This window comes from Haplochromis burtoni, unplaced genomic scaffold (genome assembly GCF_018398535.1).
Source record: "Haplochromis burtoni strain Fernald_Lab_line unplaced genomic scaffold, NCSU_Asbu1 Contig_557, whole genome shotgun sequence".
In the NCBI taxonomy this organism is placed as follows: Eukaryota; Metazoa; Chordata; class Actinopteri; order Cichliformes; family Cichlidae; genus Haplochromis; species Haplochromis burtoni.
Genome location: NW_024582918.1, coordinates 116,474 through 133,346, shown reverse-complemented (window position 1 = coordinate 133,346; position 16,873 = coordinate 116,474). Strand labels below are relative to the sequence as shown.

The following is a 16,873-nucleotide window of genomic DNA, read 5'->3' as shown; positions in this document are numbered from 1 at the left end:
CAGGCTAGTTATAGTTAATTAAAACTAAACTAAGAACTAGATCCTGCATGCATGAAGGAGCGTTTCTGCAGGTCCTTCCTCCCTGCAGCGGCACACACACACACACTCACACACACACACACACACACACAGACACACACAGACCACACACCATAAGTGTTATGTATTACCTTACACATAATATAATTCAATTTTCAATTTTTCAATTCAATGTTATTTATATTTCGCCAAAGAGTCGCCTCAGGGCGCTTTATATTGTACAGTAGATCGTACAATAATACATACAGAGAAAAACCCAACAATCATATGAGCCCATGATTCAGGGTCACCTGATCCAGCCCTAACTATGTGCTTTAGCAAAAAGAAAAATACTCTAGGAACAACAAGTAGGCCTGCAGAGCGAGAGCGAAGTGCTCTAATAGGGTGATATGGTACTACAAGGTCATTAAGATAAGATGGGGCCTGATTATTTAAGACCTTGTATGTGAGGAGCAGGATTTTGAATTCTGGATTTAACAGGAAGCCAAAACAGGAGAAATATGCTCTCTCTTTCTAGTCCCTGTCAGGACTCTTGCTGCAGCATTTTGGATTAGCTGAAGGCTTTTCAGGGAGTTGGACATCCTGATAATAATGAATTACAGTCGTCCAGCCTGGAAGTAATAAATGCATGAACTAGTTTTTCAGCGTCACTCTGAGACAGGATATTTCTAATTTTAGAGATGTTGCGCAAATGGAAGAAAGCAGTCTTACATATTTGTTTAATATGTGCGTTGAAGGACATGTCCTGGTCAAAAATGACTCCAAGGTTCCTCACAGTGTTACTGGAGGCCAAGGTAATGCCATCCAGAGTAAGAATCTGCTTAGATACCATATTTCTAAGATTTTCAGGGCCGAGTACAATAACCTCAGTTTTATTTTCTGAGGTTGGTGTTATTATAGTTTTGCAATTTCTAATTAACATTTCTTTATATTTCACTTTTCTTTTTACAATTTAATTTAGTTTCAGCCAAATATTTATTTTTAGTCTATATAATTATCAGTATAATAATGTGATTGGAACCCTGACTGATGGACAACAGGTGACTCTAACTAAAAAGCCAGATGGCAGGACTTGATTAAAAAGGAGTAACAGGCAGAGTAAGTTACAGACATGTTGGACTTGCATTCATTTTGATAGGAGCTGATTAAAGCTGCTGGCGGCAAAAATATACAGCGAGGGTTGTTCGTGTTCCAGCGTGAGAGAGGAAGCAAGTTGCCTTCCCGTGAGGCTGGGAATAGGAATGCAGAACACCATCGCCTCCATTTCCTCGCAAGCTTGAGCTGCTTTTTTCCAGACGCTCGTGTCATGTTCATTAACAACATCTCCTTTGAGAATATTCTTCAGGGGAAGTAGAGGATGCTGCTAGGCCTGACCCTGAGGAAGGCTCTGGTGTTCATGCAAGTTTAGTTTTCCCTTTTCAGTCTCATTTTTAGTGTTATATAGAGATTGAAAATGTGACGTCATTCAGGGGTAAAACCGCAAAGGATTCTGGGAACTCGTGGCAAGCGGTACTAGCGCACGCAGGCTTTCAATTAAAATCAGTCACACAGCGATAAAAAGAAACACAAAAATGTCAAGAAGCTGTTGTATTATTAACTGCAATAGCCGGTCGCATGACAGCCACGGGAAGCCGACGGGTAAAGAGATCGGTTGTTATCGGATTACGTCGTTGAAGAGAAATTGTTCGAGCCATGTTTCCGAAGTAACAAAGAGGCGACGGATGGCCTGGTCAGAGTTTTGTAGTATTTAATACGTCATTTTTCTTAACATAATTGGTGATATAGGTTACAAGCAAGTCTGGCGCTGAACAGAAATTGTCGCGCTATGCTCCTTTATTTATTGTGCATAAATAGTGAATTGTCCTGACACAATATTGTGTTTCGCTTCTGTTATTATGGTACATTGACAAAAACATATACTTTTATTCACAGGATAAAACAGTTGTTTTGTATCACTAATTGCCCAGTACGATTACAGCATACAATATTATTGTCACTGCTACATTTCTGTGATGAACCAGAAATTATTTCCACTACTAATTAATTACCGTTGAGCTCAAAGGTCCTATTAATAAACGGTTAACGAATGTGTATTTATGACGACGATTTGTGAGACTGGTAAACTTATGATACGTACGATGGTCTTTCGTTCTACACGGTGCATTTCAAGGTCCTGTACCCATCCGTCGGTAAACTGTACCTGGGCTTGTTGCAGTGACCTGAAGTTACTAAACTTCACGAGTGTATGCACTCACTCCAAGAACCGTATAATTATAAATATGAGCGTGGTGAAAGTTGGGCAGCACGCTAACGTCTTTTGTCCACTCTGTGTGCTCGTAAGGGTCTGACCCTTTCACTCCTTTGATTTTTTCCTCGTATCTTTTCTTTGACTTTTCATCAAGTCTGTCTTTGTACGGACCGGCATTGTTCTCCTTCGTTTTGTACATAACTTTTTTGGGGGACAAAGAAAAAGCAAGAAGGTATTGGAACCGGAGAATGAACGTTTTGCGGTGCTGCAAATGCTTGCATTTGATGCGGTACTTGGATTGTTTTGCCACGAGTTCCCGGCATGCAATGCGCGAAAGATCACGTGATTGCTAAACAAGGGGGCGGGTGCATTCCCTCCTCGCCCAGCCCAGAGTCGATCATGACCAATTGGCCTCCCCGCCCTCACCCCCCTCACCACCCCACCTCACACCCCCGCCCCTCACAATAACGCAGTCTCACGATCCCTCCCTCCCTCCGCGGGGGACCCGCATCCCCCCGGCCCCCCCCCCCCCCACCCCCACCCCCCCCCCCCCCCCCTTGACTCTACTACTCCACGCACTCCTCTACAATACGACCTCACCACCCACCCCCCCCCACTGCCTGACACCTAGAACAATCGTAACCCCCAGCACACACCACCCCCACCCGACAACCATTCCATTAGAACTACAAACTCCACCACTACCACCCCCCACTCCCAACCATCCCCCCCATCACCCACTCGTCCCCTCCTCCTCGCACTCGCACGCCCCCCCCCACCCCCCACCCCCCCACCCGACCCCCACCCACCCACCGCTCCCCACCACCCACCCACCCCTCCCCCCCCCCTGTCCAAGACCTTACCGCTATAACCCACCTCGCCTGCGAGGTCCCACACCCCCCGCGCCCGCTCAACCTAACGCCTCTGAGTGCCGCCCCTCCGAGGCCAGCCTGACGCCGCCGCGCCCCCCCCCTCCATCGCAAAACTATTCATTCTGTCTTATCCCAAATTCTCAGACAGCTGAAGGATGTGACTGAACATGAAGTGCAAACAGGAAGAAGTACAACACTCTGCTTCAATGAAGACCGGGTTCAAAACCAGGCCTGACTGAGCCGTGTGCGTGTTGTAATAACTAAGTTAATACTGCTCTGATGTGTTGATCAGGTATGAAACACGTCCTCGAGCTAACCCAGCTACCACTACGAGCTGTTTTAATGCTGTTAGTAAGTCTTTTTCTTTGTTCATGTTGAATTCACATTTTGTCCCATTTTAGAAGAAGAAAAGATGCAGATACTCAGTGGAAGGAAATGCTGATCTTTACCAGCCCGATCAAGTTCTAGTTTAGATCTAATGACTTTCATCATTAGAAACAATCTCTGTGTTTTCAGCACTGTTTAATCTCTTAAATCTAAATGTGTGTTCACTTTCTGTCTCATGTTTACTGACCTTCTCCTTCGTAATGACATGAGCTGTGACGTTTTCACAGTCCTGAAATCCATCCAGCAAAGTGAGTGGGTTTTCTTCAGTGTCCAGCCTGATGGAAAATTAACATATTAGCATAACTGAAGTGATCTCATAACCCTGTGAAATAAACGAAATGACAAAATATATTTTAAAAACATGATTCTTGGATCTTATACAACAGTCAGAGGCTCAAACATGGGCTCCTCAAAATGATACTAGAGCTGAGCTGGAGGGCGTCTATCAGGATGGGCCTGGGACCCCTGTCCTCAGTGGGCTCCTCCCACTCCATCACACCCTCACACATGCAGGGCCTTGGGGGGTGCAGGTGCATCAATGAGGACAGGTATTCCTTCTGTCTCCTCCTGGCCACCTGTGTCTGAATTTAATTCCACAACTTAGACATTCTCATTGCTTACACTATCTCTTGGAGAAGCTAAGCCTCCAGTTCCAGGCAGACTAAGATATGGGAAGACAATAGCACACATGGCAGACCAGAGAGAGCTAGAGAGACAGCAGGAGAGAGAGGGAGAGCAAGGAACAAGAGGGGACTGCTAAAGGAAACTAGATAACCTAAAGACGTCTAAATTACACCAGAGAAACAATACAATCAGGATGCTCATGAGCACAAGGAAACTAACTATAAAAGTTAAGCAACTCTGGACCCCCTGCAGAAATCCTACCGGCCCAATAGGTCCACGTCAGACACCATCGCTGCTGCCTTCACTATTCCCTCTCCCACCTGGAAAACGAAGACTCATACATCAGGGTACTTTTTGTTGATTACAGCTCTGCATTCAATACCATCATCCTACACAAACTCACTCACAAGCTGGCAGCACTCGGCCTCCAGCTCACCCTCTGTGACTGGCTACAGGACGTTTTGACTGGCAGGCCCCAGTCCATCAGGATGGGCAACAGGACTTCAGCCAGCATTATTACAAACACTGGTGTCCCACAAGGTTGTGTCCTCAGTCCCGTCCTCTACACCCTGTACACCCACGACTGTGTCGCCTCCAATAGGGATAACACCATACTGAAGTTCGTGGACCACACTGCAGTGATCGGTCGCATCACTGAGGGGACGAGGCGGCTTACAGGAGAGAGGAGGCCGGTCTGGTGTCATGGTGTGAGGACAACACCTGGACACTGAACACCACACAGCTGGTCAAGAAGGCTCAGCAGCGGCTGCATTTCCTGAGGAGGCTGAGGAAACCTGGTATGCCAGCAGCTTCTACAGCTGCATCGTGGAGGGCACCCTGACCAGCTGCATCACTGCATGGTACGGCAGTACCACTGCTATGGACGGCAAACGCCTGCAGAGAGAACCCTAACAACCACGGAGAAGATCCCCAGGACCCCGCTGTCGTCTCTGCAGATCATCTACAGAGTCCAGAGGAGAGCTGCCTCCATCCTCAAAGACCCCACACACCCCCAACACACACTGTTCACACTTCTGCCCTCGAGACGAAGGTTCAGAACATCCAGACTCAACAACTCCTTCTTCCCCACTGATATCAGACTCTTGAACAGCTGACCCATTTTTGAACAGTAATAATAATTTTTTTGCACTTCTGGTCATCTCACATATCAAAGCAGTATATTAAGCTCACAGCTCCTTTGTACATAAATCTATTTAATACTTCATTTTTTGTCTCCATTTATTTATTCATGCTATTTGTATTTTATCTATTTGCACATATTAACCAGCATCTGTCTGTGGACAGCAGAGAAAGAATTTCATTGAACAGAGAAATGCTTTTCCTTGTGCACATGACAATAAACGCTTTGAAATCCAAATTCAAAATCAAAGCAATGATGAGTGACAAGATTCAAAATTCAATCAGCACAAAACACCAGGTCATAGCCCAGAACAAAAAGCTCAGCAGCAAATAAAGAACCAGGATGTGACAGTGGCGACGTGTTGTTTATTCACTTCTTTAAAATACTCCAAAGTACCATAAACAAGCTAAGTGCCGTTTGTGTTCCCTATCTTTAAAATAAATAAATAAAACAAACTAAATCCACGTTGGACAGAGTTGATTGTACATCAGAGGGACAGCTGCTGCTGAGCAGGCTGGAGACAAAGTTAGAGACGTGCAGAGGAGGAAGGGTGGATACACTGGACTAAGGATGTGAAGATGGAGCCAGGCAGCAGGAAAACAGGAAGTCCTCAGAGAAGATCCATGGATGTAGTGAAGGAGGAAGTGCAGAGGAGGCAGATGATCTGCTGTGATAAATCCTAACGGGCTTTTTGGCTCATTAATAACCAACTATTAATAAAAAAGTCCAGTGTATTGTGAAGCACTGTCCAAATTCTTTTACAAATACTTGCAAAGGACATAAAATATCCAGATGTCAAACCTGCTAAACACCATTTAAAAAATGTAAATGACTGAAAGCTTCTTTACCTTTTCACAGATCTTCCAAATCTTGATTGGTGGTAGTCGTTTCCCCTAAACGAAACACATCCTGCATTATTTGTTATAGATTACTTTTTACTTAATTTTATTTTGTACAAGTGGTAAAATCTCAAAGTGAAGTCTGAAATCTGTAGGTGCATTCTTCTCTCATGTCACTGGGTCTTTGTCTGGTTCCTCGTCTCGTCTTCTGATTCGCTCCCACCTGTTTCCTCCGCCCTCCTTACCTGCTGTGTGTTTATTGTCTGAGTCTAACTCCTGTCCTTTGGCTTGTCCTCCCTCATTCTGTGGTTTCACTCGAGTTCTGCTTGTTATCATTTACTCCTGGGTCCACCTCTGTGTGTTTGAAAAGACTTTGGCATCAAAGCTTAAGTGCTGTCTGCGGCACGCCGGGTCAGTATCTGCCTGCTGCACAGGATTACATTACATCTCTACAATTCCAGTCACAGTGGCAGAGCCCCACAGTGCTTCTGATAACCAATGTCTATGATACCCACAGGAGCTGTAATGTAGTAATAGCTGTTTGTTAGGATGCCTGGGTCGTTGACCCGGGTTTTTGAGTTTATTATTTATAATTTCTAGTCTTTGGTTTCTTTGAGTTCTGTCTTATGGTTTATGTCTCTGTCTTCTCTAGCTGCTCTGTCTCCCCTGTCAGCTGTACCTTCCCCTTGTCTAGTTCGCGTCTCTGTGTATCCTTAGTTGCTATATCCCCGTGTCCAGTCAGTGTCTGTGTCTGCCCTGGTCCCACGTCTCTGTTCCCTCTGTTGCAGTGCGTGCGAGTCTGTGTCATGTTTCCTGTTTTATTTTGAAGGTCCTTGTCTGATGTTAATGTCTGGTTTTGCTTCCTTTGTCTCGTTAGGCCTGATTTGCCCCAGCTGTGTTTCCCTCCTGTTACCCATTCCCTGATTGCTCCCTCTGTGTATTTAAGCCCTGTGTTTCTCTGTGTCTGTGCGATCTACCGTTTATTTTGCTGTGTGTTTTGTCAGTCTGCCGGTGTTAGTTTATTTTGATTTTTTCCAGTTATGTTATGTTTGAGTTCAGCATTAAAGCTGTTTTGGTTTAAGTTTGTCTCTGGAGTCTGCACCTTGGGTCCTATTCCTGTCTGCACACAGCCGTCACTTAACACAGATCTTGTACAGTTCTGCAAACTTTTTCAAAATTTAGGTGTTCAGGTGTTGTGCCAGAAAATTATTTCTGATGTTTGTGTTTCATGTCAAATATGTTTGCTTATATCAGTGAATACACTGTAGTCAAAATGTAAAGAGGTTATACAGTCCAGGAATTAGTAGCTTCGCTCTCTTCCAAATAAATGAACAGTCTCTTGTTTTTATGATAGTTTCTTTTAATTTTATTTCCATGTTTCGTGTCCTCCCTTACGACCCAGCCACAGCTCTGGCTCCCACAGGCCGGCTGTGCCCATGTGGCACACGTTTGATGGTTGGTATTGTTTCTTCACATGTTCAAGGCTGAACAGGTTTACTCAAGTGTTTCTGTGAGAGTCACACTGGAAGTTTTAATATTTGGTGTCTTTCATTTGTAGTTTATAATTAGAAGTTAAGCTTAAATGGGCACAATTAGTAAACATCTTCCATCCATCCATCCATCTTCATCCGCTTTATCCGAGGCCGGGTCGCGGGGGCAGCAGCCTAAGCAAAGAGGCCCAGACCTCCCTCTCCCCAGCCACCTCCTCCAGCTTGTCCGGGGGAATACCAAGGCGTTCCCAGGCCAGCCGAGAGATATAATCTCTCCAGCGTGTCCTGGGTCTGCCCCGGGGCCTCCTCCCGGTGGGACATGCCTGGAACACCTCACCCAGGAGGCGCCCAGGGGGCATCCTTGTCAGATGCCCGAACCACCTCAGCTGGCTCCTTTCGATGTGGAGCAGCAGCTGCTCTACTCTGAGCCCCTCCCGGATGGCCGAACTTCTCACCCTATCTCTAAGGGAGAGGCCAGCCACCCTTCGGAGGAAGCTCATTTCTGCCGCTTGTATCCGCGATCTCGTTCTTTCGGTCACTACCCACAGCTCGTGGCCATAGGTGAGGGTAGGGACGTAGATCGACCGGTAAATTGAGAGCTTCGCTTTTACACTCAGCTCCCTTTTCACCACGACGGACCAGTGCAGCTTTCCCAGAAGCGGGGGTGAGACTTAGTACATACTCGTAAGAGAATGAAGATTGGGAGTTGATTCAGGAATGAATGTGGTCGGGGAGTGTGTGTGTTGTGTACATTTTCTTATAAACGGGGGTCACTTATGTTACCTGATGGTGGTCTTCACTGATGAGACCATAACAGCTGATCAGGGCCAACTGAGCGTCAGACTCAAACTGCAGGTTTACTTCAGCAGAACAGATTCTTAACATTATAACCAAAGATCCAAAAAATGCTCAGAAATCTCATCTTATAGAAATTAACTGAGACCAAAACAGTTATCCTGGAGCTCTCTCTCATTTAATGCTTTGCTTCATTTTTCAGGACTTTAACGCCTTCTTGGTACATATCGAGAAACAGAAGGTACAAGACTGGCTGCTGGGTGCTTCAGAGATCTCCCACAGCTACAACCAAAAGCTTCTGATCATGACCGACACAGAGAAATCCACCAGTGACAGAGTCCAGCAGGAATACAGCAAGGATCCTCATTACTCCGTGAAAGTCACCAAGGACTGCCTGTTCAACGACTCCTGTGTACCAGCAGCAGACAGATACACTGTGGTCAAAATATTTGGAAGTGTTTCAGAAGATGGACAAACTGTGTCTGGACTTGATGGATCTTCACTTGCAAAGCTGATGTTGAAACCATCTCTGGAAGCAGCTCCAGTTCTCTCTCTCGATGGAAACACAACCACACAGTTCCACCAGAACTTCATTCGGGTTTTTATGCTCCGCGGCCTCCAAACAGTCTTAGAAACCAACCAGAACAATCAGCAGATTTACCAGGTGATGGATCGACCTGACTCAGTTTCCAGCTACAAAATCCCACAAAGACCAGCTGATCACACCACACAGTATGACCACCAGCAGATCGTAATGATGGAAAATGATCCTGTGGTCAGAAGAGCTGCTGAATATTTGTATGACAAACATCCAGCAGTTAGTTCTGTCTATGTTCTTGATGAAAACCAAAGACCCAAACTGATCCACGGTGAACCAGTGTCTCTGTCAGAGGACAGCAGACTGGTGCTGGTAGGTCATGGTAAAAGAAACAACACAGGAGAAATGAGACTGTCAGGACACAGTTCTGGAGATGTGGCACAAATCATCGAAAGGACAAACAGAGGCAGCGATAAAATCAAAACAACGAGTGTGGTGGCCTGTGAGGTCGGATCAGACCAACGATTCATGGAAACTCTGCTGAGGGACCTCCATGAAAATAACATCAAGACAGAGCTTCATGTGAGGGACACTCTCATCCAAGTCACACACACAGGCAAGAAAATCACTCAGGAAATCTCTCCAGAGGGGCTGCAATGGAGACATAAAGACAACAGCAAGAAAGTGGTGGCAATAATTGATCGCAACGGAGATTTAATAATGAGAAACGAGCCTGGAAGTAAAGGAGAGGCTGTTTTTACCAATGAAAGAAACTTTCTGGGTGGAGGAGAAAACAAGGGCATCAAAAAACCAGCAAAAAATTTTATAAGAGAAGACAGCTGGCCAGATGAACCAAAGAGCTTTGTTAACCCAGAGGTTTTTAAGAAGATTGACCAAAATAAAGTTAAGATGAAATCTGCCATTGATGAACTCGAGGCTCTGTCTTGGGGAATCTTTCACTCAGATCAACCAGCACCAAAGAAAATCAGTGTCAACAACCCAGGAGAAATAAGAGATTATGAAATAGGGAAAAGAGAAAAAAAGGTTATTACTTGGATAGATAAAGAAGGTGACAAAAGACAAGTCCTTAATGAATGTTATGAGATTAAATCAGGAGAAGATGTTAAAAATATAATACGTCATTATGCAAAGAATGGAGAAGAAAAGACTACATACCTGAAGATCAATGACTGGATATATGAAGTTGACCCTCGGAATCTGTATGTGTATCCAGTTGGAAAAAAGCTTGACAACAATAATGTAATTGAAGATATTAAGACATGCATTGATGAACAGGCGGGGAACGAAAGATACCCAGACATGCGAGACAAGATTTTTAGAAATGTAAAGAATGAGGAAGAAAAAAACCAACAAAAACAAAGATATGCTGAATATGTAGAAAATACTTTTCTTGGGGAGCACCCAGATGTTTTTAAAGGAAGTCTGACAGGTTACAAAAGACTGTCCATGGAGGCCTGGTTCACCACGTATTTCACTGCAACAGTTATATCTGAATCTGCGAGAAATTTCCGAACATTCTCTCTGACTCTTATGGCCTTGGATATGGTTCAAAGCAAGGACAATAATATCCGACAGAAAGGTCTGGATTTTTTCTTTGACAATCATCCAATGACAAGAGGAGGCAGTTGGATTGACCCGAGCAGACGAGGATTCGCAGGCTCAGCAACACATGAAGATTCCAGCAAATTAACAAATCATCAAGAAGAATTCCGAAAAACCGAGAAGCAGCTCATGGGTGACCTTGTTGAACTTGTAAAACGAGAGGGTAACTTCTTTACAGAATGGAAGAAAACCGTTGGTAATGGTGAAAGTGATGTGGTGAAACGCATGACTGAACTTTCAAACACCTACAAAACAATGACGGATAATTCAGACTTTCAAAAAAAATACAATGATTTCAAAACAGACACCAACAAGAGTCCACAACCTGAAGATCACAGAAAACCTTCCACATCTGGAACACTGGGAGGATACGATGATGGCTACGTCACAATGCGAGACCTGAATTCAGCCTCAGAATTAGAAAATACCTTCAAACATGAATCTTATTTCTCGAGAGCATCTGCATCGTTGGCTGAAGACGTCCATGCTGCACTACAGCACAAATATGGTGAAACTCTGGCAGGAATGCACCTTCAGGAGCAATCGGCCCGAATAGAAAACGGACAGTTTGTATGTAAGCTCGTGTCAGAGAGAGCTGGTGCTGAGCCCGTGGAGTTCAGGGCTGATTTATCTCCACAGAGTCAACATTACAGTGAAAAGATGTTGGAGAACATTGAGACATCAGTGCATGAGATGGAGCAGCACAGTTCAGCATCCTCCCATCAGGTCAACAAGTATGTAGAGAAGGCTGGAACTGCTGTTGGCACTCTGGGTCTCATGCTGGGACTGAAAGGAGCTGCTCGTGCCTTTGAAGAGGGAAACATCAAAGATGGTGTGATGGGGTCTTTGCAGACGGCTCATGGAGTGACAGCTATGACAACATCTGCTATTGCAAGCAAAGCTTTGACCTCAGAGTCAAGAATCGCAAAAGCAATCATGAGGAGCCCTGCAATGAAGCGTTTTATGACAGTTATACCAATAGTGGGAATTGGATTTGGGATCTACAATATAGAACAAGATTTGGAGAGAGGAGATGCTCTGGGATACATTGATGCTGCGTTAGATTTTGGCATGGTTGAGTTAGATGTTGTTGAGCTTGCTCAGCCTGAACTGGCACCTTTCATCGCACCTATAAATCTGGCTCTATCAGTAGTGCGGATGGCCATTGATGATGTTTATATGGGCATCCAGAATGAACTGAACAGCCTCCCAGCGGACGCTGGAGTTTTAGACAAAATAGCTGCTGTTTTTGTTGGCTTTGGAAAAGGGATCATGCACTTTGCTATACATGTGGCTAGTGTATTTTATGACTGGCGTTATGATGAAATTGAGGAGGGACGAAGACTTGTTGCACAGATCTCAGATTATCACCAATATTATAAAGTCACAAAGCAACAGGATGGAACGACAGCCATTGATTTTGCTGCTGGCGCCTCCTCCTGGAATGGAGGAGGTATTAACTTCTGCCTCGCTGATGAGGGTCAGTCTGAGCTCTGCATGGACTATTTTGTTTCTCATGATGAGAGTCCAAGAAGACGATGCTGGAACATTAACACAGATGGAAGCAAAGATATAATTCTTGGTCTGGGAGAGTCACATGGATTAGAGCACAAAACATATGAAAAAAAAGTACTCATGTTCATACCAGCTGGATCTGTGACAGTGGTTTCAGGTTATGAAGCTGTTTCCTATTCAAGGTACGGGACATACAGGGGAAACAGAGACTCTAATCGATTTTTTGCAGTTCAGAAATCACAGGACGAACATATGATTGAAGTCATGTTGAGCTACTATTACAGACTTCATGGGGAACCAGGGGATGACACATTCTTCCTCGGTCCACAGAGAAGTTATGTCGAAGGCTCAGGAGGAAGGGACACCTACATCATTCCTGAGAATGGAGGGAAAACGATCATTAACAACTACGATCCCTCCAGAGCACAAGACAATCTGCATTTCAGTGTCGACTACAGACACATTTCTGTGTCTAAATCAGGAAACGATGCTGTGCTGACGTATGAGGGCAGTCATACTGTAAGAATACAAAACTGGTTTTTAGGAGAAGATTATCGTCACATGAACATGATGTCAGGAGACGGAGTCTTATTTGAGATTTCCTCCACGGTGGTTTCTTCAGTTCAGCTGGTGGCCAGAGGAATTAACAAGATGTTCAAGACAGAAGGTGAAGTTGTTGATGCATCACAGCCACTTTTACGCACAGTTACAAACATCTTTGGGTCTCAGTATGATGATGAACTCATTGGAAATGGAGAAAGGAACCTGATAGATGGGGGAGGAGGGATCAGGGATATTCTGATTGGTGCTGAAGGAGAAGACATTTACATGGTGAAAGGCAGAAAACGTTCCTCCGTGCTCATTGAAAATTACTCCAGAGACGAGAAAACTGACCTGGCCATCATAGAAGCAAATCTTCATACATTTCGAGTCAGAGTAGAAGGTGATGATGTTCATCTGGTGGCTCAACATGGCAGCACACTGCTTCATGTTACTGTAGTGAACTGGTTCAGATCATCAGCACACAGACACTTGCTGTTCATCACAAAGGATCTGATCACCTTCACAGTGTCAGATAACAAAGCTGACTGCCTGCAGAGGAACATCTTCACCACATGTATAAAGAGCCTCAGCATTGACTACAGCAGCTCCCCGTCTCCTCTGAGGGTGGACCTTGAGAAGGATGAGGCTTTGGACAGCGTGACAGAGATCCGCGGGTCAAACTATAACGATGTCATCAAAGGAAACAAAGAACACAACGTTGTCGTCCCTGGATTAGGAGATGATTTCATTGAGGGGAGAGGAGGAGAGGACTGGTACGTTATCACAGCAGGACAAGGAGTGAAAACCATCAACAATCTATCACCAGATCTAACCATGGACCTGCTCTTCCTTAAAGAACAATATCAGCATATAACATGTAGATGTGAAGGTCAGAGCATCATCGTTCAGGTACAGGGCAGAAGAACTGTTATTTTACAGAACTGGTTTAAATCAAAGAATTATCAGCACCTGCAGATCAAGACCAGTGATGGAATAACAGCTGGACTGAAGCCCAGCATCAGCAGCTGTGGATGGGATTTAATGCTGCCTTTAACCATCGACTACAGAAACCTGAGTCCTGAACTACTTCCAGTAAACTATGACAATCTATGCATGTATTTTTATAAAAAGATAGTTTACTCAGATCAAAAAGCAAGGATTTATTTTGATAGAGGCAACTGCATGCACTGGGGGAAAGTGATGATTATGAATGATGTTGAATCAGTGAAAGAAATGTACGGCTCCTCAGGATTTGACATCATGGATGAGTATTCATTTCATCCACACACCGGGAGGGGCACTGATGATAGGAGGAAACTCAGTGACTCAGTGAAAGAAATGTACGGCTCCTCAGGATTTGACATCATGGCTGGAAACAGCAATGATAATTTACTGGATCCACACACCGGGGGGGCACTGATGATAGGAGGGGAAGGCAAAGACACCTACATAATCAAACATGGGGATGAAAACATGGTAATCATTGATAACTTTGCAGAAGATCAGAAAACTGACACTGTGCTGGTAGATATGGATTTCCTTGATGGAAGTCGAGTCATACTGTACTCAACAGTTTTAATGGAACCAACAAGAAAGGATGTTCATGTTAGAATCATGAAAAATGAGGAAAGATTAGAATTCATTCTCCGTAATTATGCTAATGGTGAAAAACATCAGCATCTAGAATTTCAGAGCTCTGATGGCGTCCATTTCAAACTCAAGTCTCTAAACTCATCTGAAGACGACTCTTTCTATCAGGTAGAAGCTTTCAAAGTGACTCTCACACAGTCTCCGGTGGACTGTCGTTTGGACCTCAGCGCTCAGAGAAATCTGTCAGAGGTTCACACAGTGCAAGGCTGCCCCTCCCAGTCTAATGTTATAATAGGCAACAACCGAGACAACGCTCTGATTGGTGGGTGGAAGGACGACGCCTTGGATGGAGGTGATGGAGATGACACACTGGTAGGAGGAAATGGAGCTGACATCCTGATTGGTGGGAGAGGAGACGACACTCTTTATGGTGAAGATGGAAATGACACACTGATGGGAAACTCTGGCCGGGACGTCTTCCTTCCTGGACCAGGAGCTGATCTGGTGGACGGAGGTCCAGGCAGAGACTCGGTTCTCTATCGGGGTGATCATGAGAAGGGTGAAGGGGTGTATGTTAACCTGCTGACGGGCCAAGGCCACCACGCTGACGCTGAGGGCGACGTCCTGAAGGATGTGGAAACTGTGATCGGCACCATCTATTCGGACATCTTAGTGTCTGGTTATGAAAGTTCTCTTCTCAAAGGCTCAGATGGTAACGACATCTTGGTGTCCACCGGTGGAGATTATCTGGTTGGAGGTGATGGAAATGACATTTACATGTTCACTTTCAGCAACGGCTCAGTCACCATAGACAACTGTGCGACAGACAACGCCACAGATGTTCTGTACCTGAGCTCAAACTCAAGTCCAGAGTTTGATTGCCAACTATTATCCGACCGAGTCCTGCTGACCTTCTTTGGATTCGATCAATCAACTGTAAAAATTGCACTGCGAGGCTGGATTAGTGATGATGATGAATGTGGTCATTTGGTGCTGGTGTTCAGGGAGGTGGAGGCGTCGGTGGACATGCTGCTGCAAGAGTGCCAGTATAGAAAGAAGGAATCACTTTGGTCATCGATCATAACCCGGGCTATCTGCATCACTCTTCTTGTCTTCCACTTGGCTTTTGCTTTACAAGGGTCTCGAAAATTAATCAGAAAAGCACAAAAACCAAAAAGACAAAAAGAAGATGAAACTAATGTTGAAGCAGAGTCAGCACCAACAGTAATGTAGACCACTGCTGCTGCGGGTCACACGTTCTTTAAATATGTGATTTCACAAATAAGTTCTTTTTATACTTATAATTATACTCACTTTGCTAGTTACTCTAAATGTTGAGCTAATCATGAGTATTCTTGTTTTCTAAAGTCTAAATCTGTCACGTTTATTAATCAACTGCAAACTAAAGGAAAGTTCCTGTAATCATAGATCCTGAATGTGTCTGGTTCAGTTACCCAGAGTAACCGAGGAGTCGTTCAGCTTCAAACATCTTTAAATTACACAAAGTCGACAAACTGTGGACAAACGTGCCGAATACCAAAGAAAAGAACTGCACTTGGTGTCGTTGGGATTTACCACCGTGGATAATTAGACACTGTTTGTGTGAATTTCACAGCTTGAACAAGCAAGTCGAGTTCTTACCAAACATGTACCTGACATAACACTGATCGTCTTTTATTGCTTTTATTTACTGTAACGGCTGCAAATTTCTGAGCTTATTCAGAGGTGGAGAGTGTGAGCTGTTTTGTTATGTGGACTCATCTCCCCACACCATTAAGATTTTTCATGCTATATATTTTGTAATAGTTGAACAATAAACATTTACTGTCACTGATTTGTGCTGTGTGGTGATGTTAGGTGTAACCACCACTCTGATCCATCCATCTATTCACTTCCACTTATCCTTTTCAGGGTCGCGGGGTCACTGGAGCCTATCCCAGCCGTCTTAGGGCGAGAGGCGGGGCACAGCCTGGACAGGCCGCAGTTGTATTATGTATTATTTTAATATTAATGTCAAGTGTTAGGGAAAATATTCTAAAACACTTCTTCAGTAAAGACTCAGAGAAGAGAAACACACAGAGTTCTTGCTAGCAAGGGCAGCCTCAGAGACTCGCCCTGAGCTTTGCCCTGGTCTTTATTTATACTTCAGTGGTGTGTGTGTGTGTGTGTGTGTGTTTTGTGTGTGTGTGTGTGTGTGTGTGTGTGTGTGTGTGTGTCCTGCTGATCAAAGGGTCATAAAAGCACAAAAGGTACATCCTTGGTCAGGAAAGGGTAGTCTCCCCCTCACCCTAAATAACATGGTGAGGAAGTCCAGCAGTTCATCTATATGTAAAGAAGCACTTAAACTAAAACAGACACAGCTACGTTAATCCTGCCGTAAAACAATAAGAGAAGGTATGACCTCTCTCGTGCTCCCAGGATGTGGGGGTGCATTCTAGTGTGGAATACACACCAAGCCTTTGCAGCCTGTTAGAGATCACACACAATTAATTATATGCCTCTAAATATACATGGTTGAATATTTCCTAATACAAATAACTACATGCAGTACTCTACCATATGCAAACGTATATCACTAAAAGATTATACTGACTACTAAATACAATTTTCCATTGACATCAAGTGAATG

General features: G+C 44.4%; 1 protein-coding gene across 2 annotated transcripts in view; it reads left to right on the top strand.

Annotated features, from left to right (window-relative positions):
* LOC102295251 overlaps window positions 1-16,230 on the top strand; it is a 25,760-nt gene extending 9,530 nt beyond the window's left edge. Inside the window, exons 5-6 of one of the 2 annotated variants that reach the window (XM_042214379.1) lie at window positions 8,638-13,887; window positions 13,993-16,229. In XM_042214379.1, coding sequence (XP_042070313.1) covers window positions 8,638-13,887; window positions 13,993-15,477 — 6,735 coding nt within the window. In that variant the 3' untranslated portion in view covers window positions 15,478-16,229. Of the gene's footprint in view, window positions 1-8,637 lie in introns of both variants that reach the window. The other variant, XM_014329545.2, reaches the window with a different exon arrangement.
* Window positions 16,231-16,873: the final 643 nt, after the last annotated feature.